Source organism: Etheostoma cragini, chromosome 13 (assembly GCF_013103735.1).
Source record: "Etheostoma cragini isolate CJK2018 chromosome 13, CSU_Ecrag_1.0, whole genome shotgun sequence".
NCBI classification, from domain to species: domain Eukaryota; kingdom Metazoa; phylum Chordata; class Actinopteri; order Perciformes; family Percidae; genus Etheostoma; species Etheostoma cragini.
In genome coordinates, this window is record NC_048419.1 from 14,152,199 (window position 1) to 14,173,814 (window position 21,616).

Sequence of the window (21,616 nt, forward strand, 5' to 3'; positions counted from 1 at the left end):
GAAGATCAAGATTCCAATTTCAACTCAAAATCACAAGATCACAAACTGAATTTATATTTCAGTAGGGTGGCTCCCAACATGAAATGTAATGTTTTTTAATGTAGGCTTATAATGCAATAGTAATTAATAATTTAATGGAAATAATTTTGGCGAATTAGGCCTGTGTGTGCTGCGAATATGAAAAATAAAATAACAGCATTAACATTTCAGCCATTGGTATGCATGGCTACATCCCTACAACGTAAAAACATGCAAAATCCTCAACATGTTTTTTTCTTTTTTAAAGATGAGGTGGACAAAATGTGATGCGATCCATCTGTGAGGACCTGAGCCTACCTGTTACAACTTGAGTTATGAAGAGTAGCAATGCCCTCTAGAGGAGGATGCATCTTACATACACAGTCCAGTTAAAAGCTGTTCAAAGTTGCAGATTCAGTTCCATCTTTAAAATCACCTCTTTTTACACTTCCTTGTTTTAAATGCTCGGTGTTCGTATATTTGTATTATTCTATTGTTTCTGGTAATGTCAACGTGGAACCAAAATGTCCTATTAGTAAACCAAGCCCGATGGTCTTTAAGATAGGAAAACAAATGTCTTTTTAAACATATTTTTCTTACCTTATAGCCTTGCATGTCTGTCAGTAAGTCAGGTCTTCACAGAATGATGACTGACAGGCCACCGGTGACCAACCGGTAGGCTACAGTGCAAAAGATACAATAAAAGCTGAAGTCCTTACCACTTTTATCCTCCATTAAGTTATCTTGAACTTCATTGTTTTTCCCTCTTATTTAGGCCTATTTTACAACCTTTCCGAGTGTTTGTCAAGTTAAACTATCAACCCATTACCCCCCTACTAACGTATATTAGAGTATTACACTGAAAAAGTTATTCAAATAGCCTACTCGACACTAAAAGTTGTTAGTTACATTACTTTCCATTGGGCATGTTTAACGTAGGTAACATGTAGGCTATATGTTTAGAATAAGGAAAATTAGACAGTTTAACGAGCAGCATTGGAGCCCGTCAACGACGACGGAGCCAAGCGAACCCCGGGTGAGGTAACGATACAAGGGTGACGAGCTGGGAGCCATATGTAAATAATACCTGAAAAGGGTATTCCTCTGGTTTGGCGGATGCCAGAGCACCCCCTCTGGCGAATTAGGCTTTGCATGTCCAGAGACCGCCGCGTGAATGCAGCTATATCCGTGACACGACCGACTCTGACGGTCCGTTAGGAACTGTGAGGTAAGGGACCCATCAGGTCCAGGTGCGGGCTTCTATATGTTAACTAGTTTGTGGTCACTTGGTGATAAAAGCTTTATTTAGAAAAATGCACCCAAACAAAAAATAAGTTTTGTACAATTGTATGGTGTTAGGACTAGGTTTTGACACAGTAGGCATTCACAAGACAATATTACGTTAGGTCGGACATTTTCTATATTTTACTGGAGCAAATTCAAAGTAACAAATCAAATTACCAAAAGAAAATGATTCACAGTAAATCAGGGCCTTCTGGCGCCACTAGTGGGTGTTGTCCAATTGGTAATCCAAAAATCACTTTTAAAGTTGACCTATATGTAAACACTATACAGTCACAATTTTGGTAACAATTATCCAAATTCTAATGTATCCATAAGAACTTATGCAGTTATAGAGGAACAAACTAAATGAACCCACAAGTCTAACACCAACAATGGCCATGCCATTAAGGAAGTTTGGCAGGGCCCTGAGATTGGCACACCTACAATGGTATGCAACTATTAATGTATTAGTTAAACCTGTGTTTAAAACAAGCCAAAATGTCCCCTAAAAGAAAAATTATTTAAGATCAAATATTACTTGGTCTATATCCCAAATTTTCGTTTCAACTGTCACACTTCAAACTGGCAAAAATATCACACAGGATTACGAAGAACTGACAACTTTGTAAATTGTACACATCCATTTATTACTTGTGTGTTACCAATTCTTTTGGACCAAAACTAATCAGCTGTCATATAAACCCATACATACAATTGGCATGAGGAACAGACAAGGTAAAGCCTGGCTCATCTACTCTCTAGACTTATCAATAAAAACCCATAGAGTACTGCAAAGGACACACTGTCACATTAGGTAGCTTGGTCTTATTAAGTGCTGTGGGGAAGAGTTGTTGTTGTTGTTTCCAGTGCTGCATGATCTGGCAGAGTTTACTGGGCGATGCCAATCACACCACAAGCCAGACGTCCACCAGCATTGCCCGTCTTTAGGCTTTCCTCATTGCCTCCTTTTCCCAGGTCATCTGCCTTCTCATGGATCTAAACACAGGGCCGAAAGTTAGAAAAAAAGTTCTCTTCTGAAAGTTTATAGTCTAGAGGCTCAATAAGTCCCTTTCTCTTACCACCATGGTTCTGCCAATGATTGAGTGGGGGCCAGTGAGGTTGATCATCTTGTCTGTGATGTCTATCTTGGCAACGTTATCTCCTCCTGCAGTCACATTGCCCAAGTCTCCAACATGCCTATTTAAATAAAAAATAAATAAAATGACTTACATTCAAACCATCACCAATGTTTGTGCATGCTACAAACTAACCATGTGGTCATCATTCTGTGTGCATTTATCAATTTTCAAGTCATAATAATGCTATTGGGGAATTTTGTATGTTCACTTAAAATAAATTTTTATGACTGATGCCGATTTATTAAGCACAAACTATTAAAGTTTAATGTTTTAAAGATCAGCTGATGTCCAAAATGTATATTTTGGGGTGGGGCCCTTTGCTGCATGGTGTACCTCTCTCTCTCTCTCTCTCTGCAGGAGTCTGTATAAAGTACAGCTACTGTCTCATAAAAAAGGCCTAAAGATGTGGTTTAACGCTACATACAATACTCTTGCAACAGACAGACTCACCTGTCTTCATCCTTAGGACCAGCATGAGTCTTGTTGTGGGGATTGAAGTGAGGGCCTGCACTTATGCACCCTGGTAAAAACCAAGAGAAGGAAAAAAATTAAAACCTTTAACTTTATTATGAAAGAAATTAGAGATTCAGTCTTTGAGTGTAGGCATGTTAAAAGTCCTGCAGTTTCAGAAAGCTGATAGATTACCATGCAACTACTGCCAAATACTCACCGTTTGTATTGTCCCCAAAAGCATGGACATGGAACCCGTGCTCACCAGGAGTAAGGCCTTTGATTTCTCCTGTCAGCTTTACAGGGGCTGAAGAGTCCTAACAGATCAGGAGAAAATATAAGGAGAAACAAAAGAACTGTCAAAGCCAGGTGGCTAGAAGGACTTGAAGGAAATGTAAACAAAAACAAGAATTATGTCCATGTCATGTGCATTAGACAGACAACCTTATCTTTATTTCAAACTAGTTGAAAAAAAAAATGAATTACATTTTTGGATTCTTAAATTCTACCAGATGCTTAAACTTTAAAAAAGGAGGAGTTCAGAATTTTGTACATAAGACAGTTAGTCAGTGTGTTTTGTTTTTGTTTTTAAATCAGTGGCGATAGTTAAACACATTTCACCCAGTCCTTCCAGCTGCAGAGTTTGCTTGTTCTAGGCTAGCGCATCAAACCCTCCCGTATATCCCGGTGTTTGACAAGAGTTTGCGTTAGAGCAAAGAGAAAATCTAAAACTTGTAAAAGGTTCCATTTAGCAACATGCTGGCTCAGCCAGTAGCTACTGTCCTTGAGGATCTGGGTTAAATTTATTGTATAAGCAACACAACCCTGCTTAAACCATCTAACCTCGACGGCACATGAGAGTCCAGCCCCTTATCAACAAGGCCAGATATTCCAGGTAACGTTCAACGGCTACAGGAACGAGGGTGGGGCAGTGACTACGCAAATATTAATTAGTGGGCTTGTTTAAAAAGCCATCATTGACAGTGCAGTTTTGCCTTTAAGAAAAAAAAAAAAAAATAGTATTACTAAACAAAGCTACAAGCAGAAGTTCTCCCTTAAGCGTCCAAGTAAAGTTAGCTAGTTAACCAAATAAGACTGACACCGCAACAGGCGTATTCAATGCGCGCGCTGTTGATGATTAAACCTTAAACGTTCAAAGGTTATTACAATACATTTACATATTTCCTAGATAAAAATAATTCACACGAGCAGACTACTTTGAATAAAAATGTTATATTTAATAATTTGCATTGAATAAGCGTGCAGTCAGGTAACCTATGCAAAACCGGTGGAGGTTTGCTAAATCTGTCCAAGTCCGACACCTCGTTTTTAAAATGTAACATGAAGCTAGCTAACTAGTTAGCTGGGTCTCCTGCAAACGGATATGACCGCAGGCTTGTGAATGGAGAACTTTGCTAGCTAGCTAGCTAGCTAACCTACGTAACGTTAGCTAATTCAGTTAAAATGAGTAACTAGATAATTCTTCCTCTGAAAACAACGTTGCACACCTTACCTCCTGCTCAAAATAAACGGTGCCGCTGGTCTCTCCTGCTCCTTTCAACACACAGACAGCTTTTACAACCATCTTCGCAGTAGTTTCCAAGCACACCCGAGTTTCTGTTGCGTTAACCTTGCTAAGCCAGACAACTGTATGCAAGTGCCTGATGGGCGGGCTTATAACACAGACAGTCAATCAGAGTAAAATATCACCAAAAAAGACACATTTTCATTGGACACTGACGATGACGATAGCAAGCAGCCTGACGTCACACTGTTTAAATAATTATAAAAAACAAATATTACAACATGTATTGCTGCCATCTTAATTGATATCAGTTCTTTCAATCAATGGCCAAATATTTGCATCATATTTGCTATACAGTTGGACTACAATGCTGATATGTATGCCACATACTAAATAAAGAGGTGTAATACTGAAATTCCTTCAAGATGTTAGATGTCCCTGCACAACCAGTGATTTATTTATTATTCATCCTGGTTCCATATAAAGTAACTAAAAATGCAAGTAAGAGGTAAACTTGCATTGTCTCTGTCACAAAGAGCATCACTAAACAAGATGTTGGTCTGTACAACAATGGTACAAAATAGATTTGAAGCCAGAATTTCTGGAAAGAACATTTATTGGAAATAAGTGTGTGGTCTGCAGTAGTTTCACACTGCCAGACGTATCTCCACAGCGCTGGAGAGCTGCAAAGTCTCTTGTCACATGAGCTTTTTGCTGTTGAGACCTAGAAATAACAATTAATGATACATCTTACCTGTTTTAAGGGTCAACTTGTAATCATAAGTTGAAATACTCCAACATCACTGTACATACCAGGCCTATGGCATTTAAACAGATAATGATGTGTGCCAAGGTTGAGCATGGGCTAAGCACAGAATATAATTTGAACAAGCAAATTTATTTGGTACAAAAATAGTTTATTAAAAACAATTTCCTCTGGCTGAAATATTGAAGATTTTATGTTCATGTCTTCTGTGTTTTTAACAAACCATAGAAACATCTGTCAACTTTCAAACCATTAGGAGTTTTAAAAAAAAGCTGTTAAAGCAAGAGGCCTGTGTTGTTCTTTCCAAGTCAATTTGCTTCTCTCAGATAAACAAGTCACAGATCATGAACAATCAACAATACACCTTTGAATCATCAGTGATACAAGCATATTTACAGCAGTGTGTCCCAAGCAATACTCACTTAAGTTTTGCACGCGTGGCCCTGTTAAAATTATTCAAGAACAAGAGTTGGGCTTGCAGAATCTGAGGTTCAAATGTCAAGTTAATCAATATGAAATACAGTATGTCTGCAGGGAAACAGACACTACATTATATTGATATGTTAATCAAAATCAAAACAAAATCCAGTAACAGGGTTCAAATTTGTATTTCCATGAGGACACAACCAAATTATATCCGAGTTTGTACATGAGACACATGAAAAAGTGCTTTTGTCTGATCCAAGAGATTGCCCCTTTTCTTCCATATACATGCAAATAAAAAAAGTCCACCTAAACATAAACCTTATCAAATCTGCCTTGTGTGTATACACAATGCTCAAAATTCCAAGCTGGCATCTACATTTTTTGTGGACTGCAATACTATTAAAATAAGTTTGTTTTGGCTCTACAAAAGGTTTTACTTTATTCCTTAACGGAATAATAATTACATACACATTTAGGCAAGGGTGTTAAATTTAGACAGCAGAAAAAAATGACACAGTACTTATTATACTAGAATTTCCAATGGAATTTTACTTTCACTTTGATGTAAATGTCTGTTTTAAAACAAATCAAAAATTGACATAAGGATAAAATCTTGCACCAAACAAATCTGCAACCTCATGTTTTTATTTGTTCTGGCATTTGCAATTTGGTCTGGCGATTTCAGGCTAATTAAAATCCACTTATTACCACAGGTTATCTGTGTGCAAGTCAATTTCTTTGCAAATTAATGTACTTATCCTTATGTTCCCGTACCAATATCTCGGTCTGGACCAATCAAACTTCTGAAACAAAGTCCACTTATATAACATTACATTTCTTTACTTCCAAAATATTCTTGGGGACATGTACCACGATACACCTGCACATAATTTTTCTTTCGTTCTTAATTTTTCTGCATATTATGTTGAAATGTCTTATCTGAAAGGCATCTTGGCCCATCAGTCTGTTTGTATTCTGCCACCGTTACAGGTTAAGTCCTTGGTTTTGAACATCTAATTGTTTGCCCAATATTTTTTTATAACCAGACAAAATGATTATATGCACACATAAAACACTTGTGATGTGGAAGCAATAGTAATCACCTAAATAACATAATGACAGGAGCGTTACATTTTTTTCCACAAGGAATTGGGTGTAATTGCTGTTATCAATAAAATATGACTTCTATGTTTGATTCAGAGACCTTGTCAGAATAAGCTCAGGTTCTAATCAGTCCAAGGTTCTTAGGAGTCCCAGTAATAGTAGACTTCATGGACATTTATAAAATCATGTATTGAAAGTGGACATTTTAAGGACATTGGGTATTGGCTAGTAAATGTGCACCAAGTGCCTGGTAGAATGAAGACAGTACTCATATTTATTATGCCTGAAATAAAGTGTGGTTCAAAGGGTCAAACGTGGGCAAATAATCAAAAGGAGCGCTCATTCTGGGTGAGCAAAGTACCAATCCTAATTGTCAGTGTAATTTACCCCAACATGTTGTCCACAATTTGTACTTTATCTTCTCCATTCAAACATGTAGAAGTAACATGATTGGATTTTAAGGCCCCCATAGTCCTTTCAAAGCTGTGCCTTATTGGCTGTGATCATGCAATAATGAGCCGACATGAAACACAAGATGAGATGAAAACAAAGAAGAAAAGAAATGGTGCCTATATTATCATATAGTTGTTTGAAAAAGAGATTCAGTGTTTTGACATGACATTTTGGCAGATTAAAAAAAAAAAAGTTTTAAAATGAACATATTCACTTTGTTGAGGAGTGCCTGCTATCACACAGATAAGGCAGTGAAGTAAAAAGCTATTGTGTCATAGAAGTCATTCGTTTACTCCGCCTGCAAACCAACTTGAGTAAAAACATAAAAGCTAAGCTCAAATTAACCTAAAATGGACAGAGCTAAGTTAACATGCAAGCCCTCCGTTCATTCTTACAACTTACAGGGAAAACAGTTCACGGCCAATATTTAACAACAGCAAATTGCGCCAAACGGATTTGCATGTGGTCATGTGTTTGGAGAAACAGATGCAAAGTCAAATTTGACCATAAGTCATCAAATCTGAAAACAACCATTTTACATACAGTATGTTTAACAGCACGTGTGGGAGATGTTTTGTTTTCAGGACATGTTACTGCCCAGAAGTAGACAAACTGTGACGAGCCTGCATTCATATGCCATGAGTTGAGACTGAGCAACATAGTGAAAAATGCCTTTCTTTATCTTTCAGTGGTTCACAGCAGCCTGTGGCTGATGAGCAGTGAGCCATTCTATGATGCTGCTTCCTCTTTTGTTTCTGTGGGCTCACTTTGAGCTGAAGGTGAGGGCTCAGAGGTCATCGGTTCTTCTGCTGCAGTTTTTACCTCTGGGGACGGAGCTAAACGTTCAGACTCTGCCTTCTTTTCAGAGACTTCCACGCTTGGTTCTTTACTGGTTTCCACAGTAACCACAGGAGTCACAGGAGGTTGCTCTGTGCTGTTAGATGTCTGAAATCTGTCCACGTTTTCCAGTTCGGCCAATCGATCATCCCTGTCCCAACGCGTGGTCCTCTCTCGCCGTTCGGACCGCCTTGGCTTGTCCCCGCCTTCTTTTCCTTCAGCTCCTTTCCCTCTTTCTCGACTCCCACCTTCTACCCGTCCTCTTTCTCCCCGCTCCCTCTCCCCATTATCAGCCCTCCCTCTTTCCCTGTCGTTATCCAGGCTGTTTCGCCTCTCCCTCCAGTCCCGTCTGTCTCTGTCTCGATCACGGTCTCTATCCCGATCTCTGTCTCTCTCCCATCCTCCTACCCTGTGATCTCCTCCATCTTCCTGCCAGCCTCCGAGCCGGTCCCTCCCATCCATTCTATCACCACCTCCACCCCTCCCTCCGTCACCGAATGGACGCCTTCCACCTCCAAAACCTCGGTCCCTCTCTCTATCCCTCTCTCGATCCCAGTCCCTGTCCCTCTCTGGCTCTCTATCCCTGAATCCAGGCCTGTCTCCCCTGAATGGTCTGCCATCCATTTCTTCCGGCCCCTCCAAACCACGAGGCCCCCCTGGTCTGATAAAAGGAGGAGGAGGACCTTGAGGAGGAGGTCCATGCCCATGTGGAGGGAAAGGAGCTCTCATATTATGAGGAGGGAGCATCCCAAAGGCTCCTTTAGGTGGAGGGGGGTCATGGTGCATCATTTGAGGGTGTGGCCCTCTGGGCATCATCGGTGGTAGCATAGGTGGCATGTTGGGGTGAGGGGGTCGTGGCCCGTGGGGTGGAGGGAAACGCTGCATGTGTGGCGGTGGGGGAACCGGAGGACGCTGGAGTGGGATTATACCTGGCCGTGCGCCAAGCAGACCACCAGAGGGGGGTTGGATGTTTCCTGGAGGACCACCTGGGAGAGAACCCGGAGGTCCACCTAGCTGGTTACCTGATGGGGAAACAAATACAAAACACAGCTTTAATGTTAAATCCACTTTTCTAACTAACCAAAAGCAATAGAGCAGAATGAGGAGAAAAAAGTTCTGAGAGAAAGACAGACTGACCCATAGGCCCCATCTGATTGCTGAAGATGTTGGGACCCTCCAGGACCTCGTCATTTTTCCTGTTGCCCAGACCAGCTGGGTCCAGAGGTGGGTCTTCAACTCCACCTTTGGAGGGAGGTGGGGGACCAAGAGGCATGGTACCTGGGGGAGGAAAACCTGGAAGAAGAGGGTTGAAAAGAATGAATTAGGGTTCAGTTTGTCTGGGCTGGCATGGATACTGTCAATAGGTGTGGAATTAACAACTGGACGATTCCCCCTGAAAAGGTGCACTGTGTTTTGTTGTAGTGCAAGAGCAAAGACTTAAAACAGCAGTGCGTTGTGCTTGTGTTCTTCTAGTGTATGAATTTTTGCCGTTTCTTATTTAAAAGGAGAGTGAAACTTAGCAACTACACACTTACTACTGATAAACATCATTTAAGAAAAGCACTGTGAGTAAGCAAAAAACTGAATGAAAGCCAGTGAGAAAGGGTTTGACGGCAGCTGAAGGAGGTGCTACCTGGAGGCATCTGCATTGGGTTGAATCCAGGTCGGATGAAAGGAGGAGGGGGGACACCTGGGGGGAAGGAAGGCAGAGGCATGCCTATGGGACCACGGAAAACAGGAGGCTGGAGAGAACCCACACCAACGATTGGCTGTTGCATTGGAGGAACCTGAGAACATTTACAAGGATTTACTGTTGATGTCAAATGAGAAAGTAATTTGTTATCCTTCCCAGTGGCCCTCTTGAGAAACACAGGAGCTAAGTAACTTCAAACTAAAAAAAATCATCTTATCTAAGCTACCTCGTCTATTATGAAGTAGGTATGGACCAGGTGTCTCACCAGCCTGTCATACAAATATAAACGTGGCCTCCAAACTTCTTCTTCTGACTGAATAGCATACGTACATTTAGATAGATCCCCAAAAGACAAGCAGGCACCTACTCTTAATCACATCAAATGAATGATGATATTTTACCAACATTTTATTTTATAACTGTATTGCATCATCCTATCTCTACTCCAAAGAGTGTAAGCTGGTAAGATCTTTGGGTTGCGGTTTACCTGTGCAGGAGGAGCAGCTGCAGCAGCCACAGGTAATACTTGGGTTTCCTCAGGCTGCTGTGGCTCCGAACGGCCGTTGTGGTTGAGTTCCTCCAGGACGCCAAGAGTCTTTTTCACTCCACTCCACTCTGGAAAGGGCCGACATGAAAAGACCTTATTTGTTGTGATTTGTGTGACTAACTGGACTTCGCACGTGTGATGCATTTTATGTCTTAATTTCATTTGTTTGTATGATTTCCTAATGCGTCTGTGCCTGTGAGAGGTGTTACCTGGTGATAAGGTGTCCACATCCAGTATTCCTCCTTCTCTGAGCTCCTCCAACTGAGCCTCTCTGATTTTAGACCAAGGTATGTAGGTGACACCCAGCTCCACATCCCAGTACTGTTTAAACTCAGGCTTTATGCCCTTGTTCAAAGCCCAAGCAATCTGGCAAGAAATAAACAAAAACAACTCTTGATTAAATAAGACAATTAAGGGTTTTATTTGGGATTTGCTTTATTAAGCAGCAGTCTGTGTCGCTCACTCACCTTGATTGCTTTCTGGTTCACTTTGTGAGATCCTCTACTAAGCTTCTGTAGAGCCCTGAAGGCATCTTGCCTATGTATCATGACAATATAGGCACAGCCACGTGGAGGGATCATCTTAACAAGAGGAGGACAAGCAGACAGGTGAGGAAAAAACAAGGAGACTGGGATTTCCATTTAGTTAGCTGAATCAATATCTTGATTTTACTATGTTCCTTTCATCAACAAGTACAAGATTTGCCAAGATTTGAAAAAACCATATATATGTAGAATACTGTATATGTATTAACTTGCAAGAAAAACAAACTAAGTCATCATATAGTAACTTTACTATGACCAAAAGACACACACACCTGTATTTTTCATCTTTGGATGAGAAATACGCAAATGCCACTTAACACAGGATGTGGTCACAGTTGGATCAATGTTACTGATTTATTTTAGTCCACTTACATTGATGGACTCTATCTGCCCAAACTCCTCCAGTAAACAGGCAACGTCTTGCTGTTGAGTTCTCTTATCCAACTGGCCCACCCAGAGAGTTGTACTGCAAACTGAAAAGGAAAAGTAAACAAGAACTTAGAAATCCAAAATGATGATGGGAATGATTGCAAAGATTAAGTGATATGTTTACAGAATTTACTATCTAACTGGAATGTTTTGGGACTAATTGCTATGGACAAAGTACACACGGAGATACATTGGTAAGAGCAAATTACTTGTAAGTATGTATGCAGCTAATTTTAATAGCTCACGTTATTATATTGTGTGAACAGTTAACCTCATTTAATATTTGATGTGGCGTTTTCTTTTGTGTGGCGCCAATGTTCCACCAAAACAAGTTCCTTCCCGAGACTTTTTTGCAGAGCCACCGCCGCTGCATCCGGAATGCAAACAACCCAAAGCTGTATGTGTGTTGAAGCCAGACCTTATTTCACAGCGCTATGGATATAATTCTGGCAATGGAGACTAGTGCACATCTAACAGATCATTTCAGGTCCATACACTTAGATAAATATGCCCATAAATAGATTATGACTCACTGCTTAGTGTCTCGCTCTTGGGTGGCGGAAGGCCTTTCTGCCGTCGCTCTCTCTCCTTCTCTCTCTCCTTGCGCTCCAGCGAGCGAGAGCGTGGGGAGTGGTGACGCCGGTCTCTGGAGCGCGAGCGCGATCGCCTGTGTCTTGAACGTCGTGTACGAGAATTAGACCTTGACCTCCTCCGCTTTGGAGACCTGGAAAAAAAAAAATATATATATATATATTGCATAATATGCTCACAATAAATAAGCACTGATAACCAGCTTATCTGCATCAAACCAAATAAACGGTGAAGAGTCATTTACAATGCTGCAACAGAAACTCCGTTTGACATTTCAGATGCTTACCTGGAGCCTGAGTGTGATCGTCGACCATGTCTGCCATCCCTCATAGATGATCGGTCCACATCCACTGACAAATCCTATTATGGTACAACAACAAAAAACATGATTATGATTTAACCCACACATTCAAATATTTATTATATGAATCTGACGTCAGATTTTAGTCTTAATGCAAACATAAAAATTTACTTTACCAACTTCATTTATTGGCTCCTAAGATTTCACATATATCCTTTGTACTATTGTTAAGGCTACCTGTTGTTGCTGGGCTGCATTGTGGGGTGGGTATACCCCTGAGAAGCCAGGAGGCCCAGTGGAACCAGGGAGGCCCTGCATAGGAGGCATCATGACAGGGAAGCTCTGTCCTGGCGGTAAACCATAAGCCTGATGCTGGCCATTAGGAGGGAGAGGAACCTGAGAAAGACAACTGGAATAAATATTGTGCAAGTACAACAGGGTTTTCCAAACATATGTAAAAAATCATTTATGCAGAAAAAGTTTTTCATCCCTTCCTACATTTGAGTTTAATATTTGTATGTTTTACTTCTTTTTATAAAAACACCATATACTAAGGCCGCCCACCAAGAGCCAGAGTCTGTGTGAAGTTTCGAGGTGTTAAAATTAAGTTTTCTTTCTCGTCACTGTTGCTCCAAATGCTTGCTCTTGGGAGGGAATTGCTGGGTCTGTAGTGTTGTCTAGATCTACTCTGTCTGTAAAGTGTCCTGAGATAACTTCTGTTGTAATTTGACACAACAAATAAAACTGAATTGATACTGTAGATTGTAAATGTGTTATATAACCCTACAGTTGTAACACAAGCTTAAATCGTTGTGGTGATAGGAAACTTACAAGTTTGATAGCTTTTTGAAGTAAAAATGACAAAAAGAAAACAAAGATCAAATAACTAGATGGATGGACTTGTCAGATGAGTTATTTTTAGATTAGAAATGTTTGTACTTATTACCTGTTGTGAGAGGCCTTGCAACACGTTAACCGCAGACGGTTTAAAGTGCTCCATGTGCTGTGGGTAGGCTGGAGGCTGCTGCATACTGTGATGATAAAAAAATACCCCATTAGCTTCACGGCTTTATTTCATTTTAAAACATCAATCCGAGCTTCCCACTTATTGGTTTTGCAGAGATGCTGCAGTGTTTCCCCAACAATTGTACTTTTTTATAAAGCCAAATATCGATTGTGTTTCCCTATATTCATCCTGCAGCGGCGCCAGGCCATGAGCTGCAGCGACCCACTGCCTCGAGTCCTTGAACGCGACAACTGTCTGTGGTTAGTTCATGTCTGTAATGTCAGGACAGTCGAGTGTGTAAACTTAACAGCTAAAAAAACAGGCTTGGTAGTTAAAGTCACACAAATGTACTGATGGATTCTGTGATTTGTAATTTTAGCTGACCTGGACCAGAAAATAGCCTTTTAAATGCTACATTTCTTGTAAGGAAATAGTGGGGGTAACAGTTTTAAAAAGGGACACATTTTCTTTTAAAGGTGCTCTAAGTGATGTCATGCGTGTTTTAGGCTACATTTGTTGTCACATACAGCAAACATCTCCTCACTATCTGCAAGCTGCCTGTCCCCCGAACAAACTGTAAAAAGACACTGTCTCTGCAGACAGCCCAGGGTCTACAAACGGCAACCTAAAACAAACTGTGCCCCCCTGCACCACAAAGCATACGCAAACAGTGTTACAGCCAATAACTGACAAGAGAGATTTTCTTGGGGGGGGGGGGGGGGGGGGGGGGGGGGGGGGGGGGGGGGTTAGTGCACAGAAGCACAGAAGGGAGGAAGAGGGGACAGGATGAGGAGGAAGGAGGGGCAAACTAGTCTCGTTCTGTTTGAAAATACTTTGAACATCAACAAGAAGTAACGTCACCCAACATCGCTTAGAGCACCTTTAACATATGAGTGCGCTGGATGCAATTGATATCGATGTAAAGAGATATTTTTGTGGATTTCAAAAATTAACTCATAAATATTTAAAGAAACTTTAAAGTGTTGACTTGAGAACAGAATTTGTAGTGGTGGTAGCAGCCTCCTCTTCCCCCTCCGCCAGGCTTAAGCAATCAACCAAGAGGAAACGGCGTGCAGGATTATAAATCAAGGGCTTACAAGGAGGCCTGCGATGACATTTCATCCTTCTTTGTTTCGTCTCCAATTTCTGGTTCATCATCATAGTCAAAACGGTCCAGCAATTTCTGAGGGAGAGAAATAAAATGTAGGGATGTTGTAGTTTTCAACATGAAAAAGGTTGTACAGCCTTAAATAACATATACCCCAAGCTCTGTCCTACAAAGTGTCTAAACAGTGCCTGCCCTCTAAACTGATGTTCAGAGTAAGCGGTTTATTGCATATGCAAATACAAAAACGCACTGCCACCTTGTCAAAGGCTGCCTTCTGCTGGGCGGTTTGGGTGGGCGGAGGCGGTTGCGGGGTGAGCGTGCCCAGGCCAGTGGTTATGTTCTGGACCTGGGTTTGACTGGTCTGGACAGGAGGCTGAGTGTTGGGCTCAGACTTCGCTGGCTGCTGCTGAAAGTTCTGGAGCATCTGCTGAAGCTAAAAAAGCCATAGACAAATTGAAAGAAGAGTAGTAGTGAGGATCTATGAGATTTGCGAGCAAAGATAATACAAGCAAAATGACTGTGGTCAAAGTGTACGCCAGTACCTGTTGACCCTGTGTGGACTGAAAGAGCTGGGCCACAGCAGCAAAGGCATCGGAGTTCTGCAGCTGAGAAGCAGATGCTGTGGTGGAGTTTGCTGTTACCGCAGTAACTGGCTCTTTGGCTGGAGGTGGGGAAGAACCTGAAAGAAGAGACATAGCATAAACATGTGTGTGAGCAGCACACTTATGCCTTTAAATGCCTGCGCTGCTCTCAGAGGTTCCAAAACGGACAATAGCGGCAACAGAAACACTACTGCATGTGGCGCTAGTTAACACGACACTTGACAGCAGGTAACATTAGCCTACCTGCAGCAAGTAACTGGCTTAAACACGGTTAAATTGCTGATAGCTAAACGGTGTAAAGTGTGTAGGAATTTCACTGTAGACGATTCCAACACTGGGAAGTCCAACAGTCTGCAGTTAAAGACACACTTCTAGCTAGACACACACTATTTTTAGGCCGATGCCTGCTGTTGTCGCAAAAAAAAGACACTCGTTTTAGTATCAGTACCTCAAAAAATACCAACGATACCCAACCCTAACAAACACACAAATCACCTGTATCATCTGAGCCTGAGTAGGGTGCAGCAGCACTGCTAGAGCCAGCAGCCATGTCGAGGAGGGGCTGAATAACCTCAATCTTGAACACCCCATTCTTCTGCCACAGGTTCAACACCCGCACAATCTTACTCTACAAAAGGGAATAAGAAAGCAAGGAAACCAGTAAAGAAGATGACAAAATACTGACTAGCATTTGTCATTAGAGGGGTCAAAATCTTTTAACCCCCAAATTGGTACAGTCCACAATATTCATCACAGTGGACTTTCTCCAACTCGTTCTTTTCTTACCCTGTCCTCTACTGGGCAAAGGCAGAGGTTCTCAAAGGTTCCTGTAATGTTTTTGGTGAACCTTGGGCCAAACACATCCTTGTCTGATCCAAACTGGTGTCTGGACTGCCTAACAATAGAATCCACAACATACAGGCCTGCTACCTTGTACTCAGGCTTACACTGGAGAGAGCAGAAATAGAAAACAGATTTGGCTTTATTTATGTTTGGTGAGGTGAAAATGGATAATAACCACATTTAGACAGGCTTGTCTCACCTTTTTGATAAACTTTTCCACAATCTGGACCACATGTTTATAGAGCTGAGAAGAGAGAAGCAAGTGAGCATGTTATCATGTACATACAGCCTCATATAATACAGACAATATCATTAACATGAACACAGAAGTAACTCTCAATACGAAGGAATGCCAAACTCATTCTTACTTTCATAGCTTTGATGGCTGATTTGGTGATGGAGATCATCTTTGCCCGAGAGATTGGGGGCTTGGAGTCCATCAATGAGAACAACTAGAGACAGAGTAGATGATAGATGAGTGAGATGGGAAGGTTATGAGACACAAAGAAAAAAAGAAAAACAACACAGAGAAGACAGTGCTTGCAAAGTTTCAGTGGCACTATTGGTTAAGTGTACTTTTTCCACTGTCTCTATATCCTGTGTTATTGTCGTATTGTGGATGAATCGCTGAAAAGTTTCAAACTTTTTTCAAACGTTTTAATTGTCATACAGTATGCACAGCAAGGAAACATGTTTCCCATGGTGGCGTTGGAATAAAAGCTTTGTGCTCAAAAGCAGTACACAAAATCGTTCACATGTTTCATTATCATCATGAACCAATTTAAAATAGAATTTTGACAATTCATCAATCTGATACATGTTGGAGTGGGTTAAACAAAACACACAGCAGCATAACTTAAATAAATAAAAGTACAAGATACAGCCTGGCCGTTGTCACAGTAAGGTGAAAATAAATAAGAAAACAACTATACACAGTTAAGCTGTGTGGTGCAATAGAAACTTTGCTAATTCTGAGCTAAGCTAAATGGTCCAGTGCCTAAGGGGAAAGGTACATGTTTTATTATTTATAAGATGTGTAAAGTATACATGTTTGTCACGTAGGCTATATTAGGTTATATCTAACGGTGCTTTACATCCATAAATAACAACTACTTTCTTCTGTGCCAGACAGAAAGTGCAAAACACATTCCAAGATCCATCAGAAACAGCTTCTAGGGTTTATGATGGTGGGGTGCAACAAACTAAAGTCAGGACTGCGCTATGATACTACTATTACAAGTTTGTAAGTTCCCCACTCAGTCTCAGCGGACCCAGCAGTTGTAACCGTTAACATTTCCTTCTAGGGTTGAAAAGACCATTAGCAGACATGACTAGACCGGGTCTTTTGACTGGGCATCTTACAGCAACAACCATCAGGCCTTACAGCAACTTGGGCTGGCATCTAACAAACGGACTGTGCATACCACCGATGCTGTTATACACATTGCGTAAGGTTGCATTGTGAATGTAACAACAGAATAGTGTGTTTGCCTGTACTATTGTTACCAACAACAATGTTGGAAACCACGCTCCCACAAGCTAACATAAACGTTGGTCTAACCAACTTGGAGAACTTTGTAAACCAAGGTGGACTCGCTAACGTCGTGTTAGCTTGCTAACGTCAGTTGGCAATAATCTGTTTCAGTACCAACATTAATCTTGCTGCGGGTGTAACATTAGCTAAAACACAAACGATAGCTCAGTTAGCCCTAGCCGGGTAAGATGGACAAGTCCAGCTAGCTCGCCCATCAGGCCCATTGGTCAGTCCTGCTCGGCTAGCTCCAGAGCAACACAGCACCATGACCAGCGCCGCCGGACTCGGTGACTTCGGGGTCTCAGCGAACCCTGCATGCAGCTTACCTCGTGGTTAAAGGCGTTGACGGCATCCATGATTGCCCAACGCTATGAGTTTTCCCCTTAATTCCCGATTCCCCGCTTACAGGGATGTTTATTCAAAGAAGGGTCGGTACAACATGTCCGCTCCCCGTTAGCTAACGACAGTTAGCCTAGCATCGGTAGCTCTCGGGTCGGCAGGCACGGCAAAGCATGATGGGAATCAATTGTGTTGTTCTAGGTTTTGTCCACTGGATGGCGGAGTGCTGTAGGGATTTAAAATTGGTGTACATGGCATGGGACGGGTTTGTCCATAGTGTATCCTTTTGAACATGGACAACTGTACTGGTAGCTTGGAAATCCAGAGTTCTCGCGAGAGCACAATTTGAATTTGCTCATCCTTAATCTTTAATCTAGGATTTGGGTCTACATTTCCCTACTAGGCCTACTGCACATGACCCCAGAGTAAACCAACCAAATTAAAGATTGAAATTATACTTGCTTTTCATGAGGAGAGTGGCAATTCCTAATATGTAATAATCTTGTCATCATCACCTTGGGTTTCTAGGATGAAGCAAAATACAATTTTTATTTTTTAGTTATTAATAATACCTATGACTTTTCCAAGTCACAAGGAGTAATATTTAGTTAAATTATCACTTCTATAGTCTAGTAAAAGGATGCTTCTAATTCAAACCTTTAAATTAGGCCTATATGTGCAACATTTCCAATACTTAAAAGTATACTTTAAATTGAGAATCATTATCTTCAAATCATTAAATAACTCAGTCACAAAACCACCCTGTTTCCCCCCTGAACAGGTCACCTTTATGGATAAGTATCTTTATTTTACCGGATGCTGTTTAACTCCAAGGATTAATCCACATACTACTTGCTTTAATAATAATTTAACTAATGAATAAAAGAAAATGAAGAATGAAAAAGTTCAACAAGGATGCAGTCTCACTCATGTTTTGACCGAGTGTAGTCTATGTTCCTGTAGTACGAAATTACTCCAGTAGATGGTAGTATAGGCTACTTGTACTTCTGCTTTCCTGTCTGGTTTGGTGTCTAGAAAGCATGGTCCAGCAGACGAGTACAACTGTGTGTGCAGATTATTCTTACTCTTAGGAATCCAGGCAAGGAATAACAAAACTAAGCACATAGCCTATGTATACAATTAAATCTGATGCAGTAACAACACAAACTGTAGCCTCATTAAACTCCACAGTTGAATCAACACCTCTCTGACACAGACTACAAAAAAAACAACAACACAATGATCACGTTGACAGTAGTACCATTGCCAGGCTATTGAACTTCATTGTATTTCTGGTGTTACTGTTATTTTATTAAGCTCCAGTAGGAAAAGATATAGATATAGAATCATATAGGTCAGATTATCTGAACTGAAGCCAAATAGTTACAGGAAAAATATATGTCTCAAACTGTTGCCCCTCCCTGCAGGGGTTCTGCCCTGAGTGATGAACACCATGTTAATTAGGCCAGTGACACCTCAACAAGCAGGAGGAAGATGCGTCTTTGTCTCCCACTGGTCTACTGGAGCAGGCTACAACTTCCTATTGTTGGCAAAACTCCAACTCCAGGTTAGATAGATAGATAGATAGATAGATATTTATTGATCCCAAAAAAAAAAAAAAAAAAAAAAGGAAATTACAGTGTTACAGCAGCACACAAAATATACATACATACAAGGTTCAGCATCAACCAATAACACAGTGAAAAAATGGCAATATATGATGGCGCGCCTTACATGAAATTGACAATTTCAGCCATTTATTTATGATCATGTAGGTCTATTGCCACTATATATCCTAACCAACGCCTCTATGTGTAATTAAGGAAGTTTAGGGCTGCGCGATGCACAGCACACACGTGAACATTTGGTAGCCTACCTTTACACCCATTCTACCCAAATAAACCTGACAATAAAACCACAACGCAGACAGACATACATTTTGTAACAGTAATAAAAAATAAAAAAAATCGAAATATTTTTGTGTTGTGACAGTGTTGTTGTCTGGGCTATATCTTCCGGCCACACTCATATTCTTTGTTCATAGCTGTGTAGGCTACAATATGAGCGCAACACACGGTATCGGGTGGAGTTGTCCCCCTTGTGTGCTCCGCCCGCCTGCGCTGATTGGATTGAAAATCACCCCGGCTACCACCACCATGTGAGGGCTGTGTGTTTTTTCTTCTTTTTTTTTACCCTCACACTAAGTAACGCCCACCCATATGACCGGCAAAGTCAGTTCAAACTGAAAAACACGCTGCCTGCACATAGACTAATCAGGAGACAGGTCCATGGAGCAGGAACCCCGAGTAAGAGCCTCTCCGACTGATCGACAGATTTTTTTTTAAACCCTCACAAGTATTAAGACAGGTTGCGTCATTTAATTTTACTTTCCATGATTGAGTTTGACATTTTTGTCTGTGTCATGTCAAGCCGATAACACTAATCACGACCCGTCTCGGAATCTGCTGAGTGCGCTCGCTGGATGCTTTGGGCGAACAGGTGGCGCGAGCTCCAGTTCATCTTAATTTGAATTAGGGGCAAGACGCAGACGGACCGGAGTTAACGCACTTTGTTCGGACGTAAGCATTTAATACCCGCCTCAAAGGTGGGAAAGGGACGAGTTGCGCAATTTTCTCCCTTGTTAAAAGGGGGCCATTTGACAAGGCAGCTGTGATGCCGGTCGCAGACATGGTAGTAGACAACAGCCACGGGTTAGGCCTGTACGAGGGCAAAACCCCAAATAGTGCCGGGAATGACAGCATCCTCCCGGCCTCTCTATGCAGTCCGGCGGCGGACATCCTCAAGAACTTTTATCACACCAAACGGGTCGGGAACTATCTGATCGGGAGGAAGCTGGGAGAAGGATCGTTCGCCAAAGTTAGAGAAGGTCTCCATGCGTTAACCGGAGAAAAGGTAAGACTGCGGGGGTCTTTAAGTGGAAATAAGGCAACAGGGTTTGTTTTGATTGTGTGTAGCCATGATCCATTTCCTTGGCTTTATTTTAATTCATCTTACGATCCTATAACATGCTATCAGAACTTTTTTGAGGGAAACTAACTTTTTTTCTTCTTTTAGAAAACTATCTAAGTTTTTTTGACTCTTGACAGGCTAAGTTTGAACATTTAAGATCATAAGTGGCCTGCAGCATGGTAATGGGGATATGGTGATATGGTTTCAATTTTCATTTCAGTGGAAAGAGGCAGCTGTCACTTGCCTGCAGGTCAACCGATCAATTGCTAACTTGTTCATATTGACAGTTTAGCCATGCGTAATGATTGGTCTAATTAGTTCGGAGCTTTGTCAGAGAAAGTGATCAGCTCCGTTTGCAAAGGGGAGCTTTGTTAATGAGCTCATGCGGCACCACCAGCTGTTGAACTCATGCGCACAGCAGGGCTTGTTTTCTAGCCAAGCTCCAGTGGCAATAATTACTTTTTGTGTGTGCCCGAGAGACAAAGAGAGCTGCCTGTCCTTTCCCTAACGTGTGTTGGATAACTAGTTGTGTGATATGTGGCTTTTTATGAACATCTTCTTTGTCTGCTGGTGGTGATGATCTCACCGCTGTGGGCGCGCGAGCCTGTGATAGGTACAGAGAGGAAAATTGGCTGACCTATGAGAGCGCAGAGCTGCTACTTGCATATGAAATCATGTTGTTGATAAATGGGCTTCAGTCTCATTATGATTCTGCCAGCGCAGGGCTTTGATACGGGCCACCATTGGCCACTGGTTGTCTTTGTCTCTCCAAGCCGTGTTAAGGGGCAGCCAGAACATTCGCATTATAGGAACAATACACCCCCTTGTCCTTATGTGTCTCTACATGCAGACCCATGTCTGTTTGTATATGTTTACAACAGAATATGTGCCAGCATATTTATTACTCATTAGCTCATTCTGCCCCCCCCAATCTGTTTCTGTGAGGGGAAAGGAAAGCGCTCCTCTCTTCCCTCGCCCTCTTTGTTAAGGATGATGCAAACGCTGGCAATCGTACAACCAAGCGCCGCACATGCTCTCCCTCTCTTTACACACACTCTCTCTCTTATTCAGGGTCCAACAGGCAATGGGGGGGGGGGGGGGGGGGG

The 21,616-nt window shown here is 41.6% G+C and overlaps 3 protein-coding genes across 3 annotated transcripts in view; 1 reads left to right on the top strand and 2 right to left on the bottom strand.

The window, feature by feature from the left end:
• Nucleotides 1–1,928: 1,928 nt before the first annotated feature.
• sod1 (superoxide dismutase 1, soluble) lies at nucleotides 1,929–4,584 on the bottom strand. Its single transcript, XM_034890501.1, has 5 exons — nucleotides 4,405–4,584; nucleotides 3,112–3,208; nucleotides 2,892–2,961; nucleotides 2,382–2,499; nucleotides 1,929–2,298 (listed from the first exon to the last, which is right to left on the bottom strand). The coding sequence occupies exons 1-5, from the start codon at nucleotides 4,474–4,476 to the stop codon at nucleotides 2,191–2,193; spliced, it is 465 nt and encodes a 154-aa protein (XP_034746392.1). The 5' UTR covers nucleotides 4,477–4,584; the 3' UTR covers nucleotides 1,929–2,190.
• Nucleotides 4,585–6,329: 1,745 nt separating this feature from the next.
• scaf4a (SR-related CTD-associated factor 4a) lies at nucleotides 6,330–17,788 on the bottom strand. The gene is made up of 19 exons (XM_034890138.1): nucleotides 17,528–17,788; nucleotides 16,036–16,119; nucleotides 15,867–15,911; nucleotides 15,611–15,772; nucleotides 15,320–15,452; nucleotides 14,765–14,901; nucleotides 14,479–14,655; nucleotides 14,212–14,297; nucleotides 13,055–13,139; nucleotides 12,346–12,504; nucleotides 12,094–12,167; nucleotides 11,750–11,940; nucleotides 11,160–11,260; nucleotides 10,710–10,823; nucleotides 10,452–10,608; nucleotides 10,183–10,310; nucleotides 9,636–9,789; nucleotides 9,140–9,295; nucleotides 6,330–9,024 (listed from the first exon to the last, which is right to left on the bottom strand). The coding sequence occupies exons 1-19, from the start codon at nucleotides 17,555–17,557 to the stop codon at nucleotides 7,895–7,897; spliced, it is 3,303 nt and encodes a 1,100-aa protein (XP_034746029.1). The 5' UTR covers nucleotides 17,558–17,788; the 3' UTR covers nucleotides 6,330–7,894.
• A 1,974-nt stretch (nucleotides 17,789–19,762) lies between these two features.
• hunk (hormonally up-regulated Neu-associated kinase) overlaps nucleotides 19,763–21,616 on the top strand; it is a 9,082-nt gene continuing 7,228 nt past the window's right edge. The window contains exon 1 of the mRNA XM_034890244.1: nucleotides 19,763–20,453. Within this exon, the coding sequence (XP_034746135.1) occupies nucleotides 20,214–20,453 (240 nt within the window). The 5' untranslated portion in view covers nucleotides 19,763–20,213. The remainder of the gene's footprint in view (nucleotides 20,454–21,616) is intronic.

Coding starts and splice junctions, on each gene's coding strand:
- sod1 (XM_034890501.1), bottom strand. CDS start 4,476: ATGGTTGTAAAAGCTGTCTGTGTGTTGAAAGGAGCAGGAGAGACCAGC. Junction 2,962..3,111: donor TTTTGGGGACAATACAAACG/GTGAGTATTTGG, acceptor GGTTTTTACCAG/GGTGCATAAGTGCAGGCCCT. Junction 2,299..2,381: donor TCATTGGCAGAACCATGGTG/GTAAGAGAAAGG, acceptor CCCTGTGTTTAG/ATCCATGAGAAGGCAGATGA.
- scaf4a (XM_034890138.1), bottom strand. CDS start 17,557: ATGGATGCCGTCAACGCCTTTAACCACGAG. Junction 11,941..12,093: donor CGATCACACTCAGGCTCCAG/GTAAGCATCTGA, acceptor TTTTTTTTCCAG/GTCTCCAAAGCGGAGGAGGT. Junction 9,790..10,182: donor CAGCTGCTCCTCCTGCACAG/GTAAACCGCAAC, acceptor AAATGTTCTCAG/GTTCCTCCAATGCAACAGCC.